The sequence below is a fragment of the Mandrillus leucophaeus genome, unplaced genomic scaffold (genome assembly GCF_000951045.1).
Source record: "Mandrillus leucophaeus isolate KB7577 unplaced genomic scaffold, Mleu.le_1.0 Scaffold10, whole genome shotgun sequence".
NCBI lineage: Eukaryota > Metazoa > Chordata > Mammalia > Primates > Cercopithecidae > Mandrillus > Mandrillus leucophaeus.
Window position 1 is genome coordinate 988,049 of NW_012098098.1, and position 4,787 is coordinate 992,835.

General features: G+C 48.1%; 1 protein-coding gene across 1 annotated transcript in view; it reads right to left on the bottom strand.

Annotated features, from left to right (window-relative positions):
- The window catches only part of MBTPS1 (membrane-bound transcription factor peptidase, site 1), a 62,232-nt gene that overhangs the window by 5,552 nt on the left and 51,893 nt on the right, over positions 1–4,787 (bottom strand). The window contains exons 20-21 of the mRNA XM_011971284.1: positions 1,705–1,836; positions 291–417 (exon numbers count right to left, since the gene is read on the bottom strand). Of these exons, the coding sequence (XP_011826674.1) occupies positions 291–417; positions 1,705–1,836 (259 nt within the window). The remainder of the gene's footprint in view (positions 1–290; positions 418–1,704; positions 1,837–4,787) is intronic.

Here is a 4,787-nt window from a genome sequence, read left to right on the forward strand (position 1 = left end):
AAAAAAAAAAAAAAAAAAAGAAATCACTCTGTTGGATCACAGCTTTTTAAAAAAGAATTAACCAAATGTAACAAAATGCTAATTATCCAAAGCACTTTTTATGCACGATACCACCAAAGAGCCTATTTCCAAAGGCCAATACGGGGTTCACTAAATAACTACCACAAATGACAAACTTGAAGATCTGACAATTCAATAGTGACGTCAGTAAAACTCCATTCTCTCCTATAAGAAAAGCAATGACTCACAAGCCCCACAGAAAGAGTGGAAGGGCACAGGCGGACACTAACCTGGGCGCCGTCTCGTTTAAAGGCTGTGGCTTGGCCCAAGACAAATGTGGACAGGCTGGCAGAGGCCGAGGTTTTGGGTCCCCCAAATGGGCCTCCAGAACCTTGGAGTACCGATGAAGATGGTTTCCTGTGGTTAGCAACAACATCAACAAAAAAGAAAATCATCTCTATTTTTAAAATGCAAAGGAAAAAAGAGGACTTTATCATGAGTTTGTCTGCTTTCCCACAACAGAGCACAGAGTCCCTGTGCTCTGTTACGCTGTCCTCCACGTGCTGCAGGAGCCACGCCTGATTGGTTCCTCCCGGACAATGTGTGTTTCCATTGCTGAAGGTGGGTGAGAAAATAGAACTGTTTCCTTGAAGATGGGCAGATGCGTGCACGGCACTGGCTGGTCAACCTTTGCTGACCACCACCGACACACACAAGGCTACACTTGCAGAATCTAAGCTACAGACCAGTTTCACAGAAAAAATCCTTCTCTTCTAAAATATTTAATTCTCTGGCCAAATAAAAAAAAACTCAGCATTTTCAAAATTCTTTCTGTTTCTTCGATCTGCACCATTGAACACTGTAGCTGCCAACCACATGTAGCTATCGAGCAACTGAAATAAGGTATCACATGTTTAAATTCTAATATTCTTCTTGTCTTCAGCTCAAGTATATTATTAAAACAGTTTCATCTGTGTTTCTTTCTACTTTTTAAGCACAGCTCCTGGAAAATATTAAACGACACCTGTGGTTCACATGACCCTTCTATAGGCAGTGCTGTAAGGACCAGCACACCAGGGACTTACAGGCACTGATACCCACCCCGCTAAGTGCCAAGCAGCTAGGGGCCCCATGGCACTGGCACAGGCCCCAGAGGCGGGTTGAGGCTCCCACCACCACATACCGCCCGGGGGATCTCAGGCAGTTATCTAATTTCTCTCAACTCTCGTTTCCTTATCTGGAAACTGGGAATGATAGTATCTATTTTCACAGGATTACTGAGAGGGGACAGTGAGGTAATCCATGGGAGCATCCCAGCCTGTGGCCTAGGACCTGGCAAGTGCTCTAGACATTGGTGATTCTTCCTGAAGGCCTGTAGGAGCCAGTATCCTCACCTGTGAAAGGAGGTAAACACACTTGGAGGGGCGTGAGGAGCGTGAGGAGCGTGAGGGGCGTGAGGGGCGGGGTGCATGCGGAAAAGCAGCTGCACACACTAGGCCCTCGATCATGTCCCTCTGGGGACTAAGGATGGCCTCTTGGCAGGTTAGAGCTGCTGTGTGCTGGTCTACCTGAGCCATTATGAAAACTGCTCAGCTGTGCACACAAACTGGCCCCACTTGCTGGCAGGCACAGCCACTGGCTGAAGGAGCATCATGTTCAGCTGGATCCGATTCCCTCCCCAAGGCATCTTGCCCATCCACTCACCTTCCATCCTCTCTGGAGTGACTGAGCCTGCTCCACTGGGAGGGCGCTGGCGGTTCCCAGAGTGACTGAGGCTAGGAGGTGTCACCCCATACGATGTGTACTGGAGGAGGGCATCCAGAAGCCAAAAGCAGTCTGCAAAGTCAACAAGCCTGTTCAGGAATTCTTTTTTTTTTCTCAGACAGAGTCACGCTCCTGTCACCCGGTGCAGTGGCGCAATCATAGCTCACTGCAGCCTTGAGCTCCTGGGCTCAAGTGATCCTCCTGCCTCAGCCTCCCGAGTAGCTGAGACTGCAAGCACATGACCCCATGCCTGGCTAATTTTTTATTTTTTGCAGAAATGGGTCTGGCTGGTCTCAAACTCCTAGGCTCAAATGATCTTCCTGCCTCAGTCTCCCAAAGTGCTGGGATTATAGGTGTGAGCCACCACACATGGCCCGGAATTTAGCTTTTAAAAAGAAATCTCTAAAGGAATTTTTTTTTAAGTTAGTCCCCAAAAGAGGGGGAAATGGGAGTTCAGAAGTCACGAATTTAGGCCAAAGTAAATCCAATACGTTCCAGATTCCCCTCTTCTCGTAAGACATGCATTCTCAGTGGCCCAGCCCAGCCAGATCGGCACACACAGGCCTGACCTGACCAGGGCTCCACTCCCCAGTGCCTCGTGGCTCCAAGTGGTCAGCACCACTGTCCACCAGGCTGTACCAACTGCCTGAGTGCCACCCTCAGCTTCTCATGGATGGGGGCAGAACGGAGTTCATTCAGAGACAGTGAGACCATGTGACACCCACTGAGAAAAGAAGGGCCTGAGAGCGGGGGCTCAGGGGCAACAGGGAGAGGAGAACGGGGAGCCATGGCTCCTGCTGCGTCCCAGAGGCTCTCCTGGGGAGAAGGAACTGTACTGACACCCCAGGGCGTGGAGGCAAGGCCCAACACCCATGGAGCATCTGTTCACTTGAGCTGGGCTTCGAGTCGGCAGGGCCCTGACCACTGAAAGTGCGACAACAGAGAAAGGGCAGTTTGTTTTCGGGGACACCTCAGAGTCGAGGCACTGGGCTAGCAACAGCTTCTGTTCACAAAGGATCCTTTCTGAGGGCGAAAGCGCCACCCGGTATTGAAACCTGGAGCTTCTGTTTCCATCTTGTTTCTCCTGTGTCTGCCCCTTCAAGTCCCATTAACATCAACCTGGACTAGACAAGATCCATGCAAGAAAAATGCCATTAAGTCCTCTTCTCTCATTAAAGGGCACTTCCGGTCAAGTACTTAATGGCCCTGAAAGATTAAAAAAGCTACCATTTTAAATTTAAGGCCTAGGACCATCTTCGCAGGCATTTAAAATTTAATACAGATTCTTACCAGGAGATCTCAGGTCTTAAAATCTCTGTGGAGATAAAACATTAATCTCTTTTAACTGTGACTTTAACCCTCACTTTTTATTTTTATTTTATTTTATTTAAACAGTGTCTTTCTCTGTCACCCAGGCTGGAGTGCAGTGGTGCGATCTTGGCTCACTGCAACCTCCATCTCCTGGGTTCAAGCAACTCTCCCGCCTCAGCTTCCTAAGTAGCTGGGATTACAAGCACACGCCACCACGCCTGGCTAATTTTTGTATTTTTAGTAGAGACGGGGTTTCACCATGTTGGCCAGGCTGGTCACGAACTCCTGACCTCATGATCCACTCACCTCGGCCTACCAAAGTGCTGGGATCATGGCCGTGAGCCACCGCACCCAGCCCGTTTTTGATTTTTAAAAAGACCCATCCCAGTCTAGGGATTTACATAAATGCCAGGAATGTAGTCAACTTCAGCCTGAAATGGAGGGGCACACACACACCTCTCAGTGCATGCTCTCAGGGCCTCGTTCCTGTCACTCACCACCTGCCCTCTGCCCCAAGTTCCCCAGTGGTCACAGTGCGTTAGAAAGCTGCCCTTCAGTCCTGGTGGTGTCCTCATCTTACCAAAGTGCTTACTATGGAGCACTTTTACCATTCTTTTTCCCCTTTACAAAATGAGAAAAATAGTCTGTGCCCAACCTTCAGCCCCCTGATCTAAACGATGCATCGAGAGACTGAAAAAGAGCGGAGGGAAGAGGACTGGTGTGCCCATTTGCCTTCCCTTCACGCCTCAAGATAACAAAAGTTCTTCACTGATAAAAGCTCAGAGAAGCCCAAATTCCAGGTCTGGAAGGACAGCCAAGAACCAGCCCCCCAGGAAAAGAATGTGTCAGACCAGAGAAGGGCGCCCCCACATGGCAGTGCCCACAAAGTACAGGCAGCACGGGGCAGGAAGCCTGGGAGGGGCAGGCCCCAAGGAAGTCAGGAAAGGGGCTGTCCACCAGAATGCGGGGGTCCCGCCTCCACTGACCTCAGGAAGGTGAAGATGGAGAAGAGGCAATATGGCCCGAAAAAGTAGTTTTGTTTTGCTTATTAAATGTGTGCAGACTCAGACACCTATCAAAATATTCCAAGCAATCAAAGTGACTGTAACGTCTCCAGCTGAGCCTGGCTAAAGTGAACAGATGTCGGCTGATCTGCCAGCATCTCACGGCGCCTTTCCAGAGACAAAGGGAAGAAAGGATCTGAGTGCTGAAGTCACTAAGCCCATTTGCGGTTTTCATACCCTTCTGTCGGTGACTGTCATCCAAGCAATTGGAGTCCCCATACAGTACAATCCGGCCACCACCCTCAGCTGGAATCTGATAAAGTCCCAAAATGGGGACGTTTTCAACAACTGCTGTTTCCTGCTTTAAAACCTCCAATCCTGAAACAACACAACAAAAACAACAGACATGAGAGTTTCCACTGAGCAGTGTTATTGCCTGAGATTTCATCCACATGAAAAATAAACCACATTTACAAAATCTAATATTCAATTAAGACATTGCAAATTTTTAGAACAGAAAAGCCTTAAGAATAAGCCTTTTAGAATAGAAATGTCTTAAGTGCCATTAATTTGTTTTAGCAAAATTCACTTTGTATTTCCATATCTATCCACTTTCATTTTTACTTGCCATGGCGGTACATAATATTCACAATTGTAAAGGTACTGCCTCTATCTTAAGAAAAAAAAAACCTAAATTTTGTCTCCTCT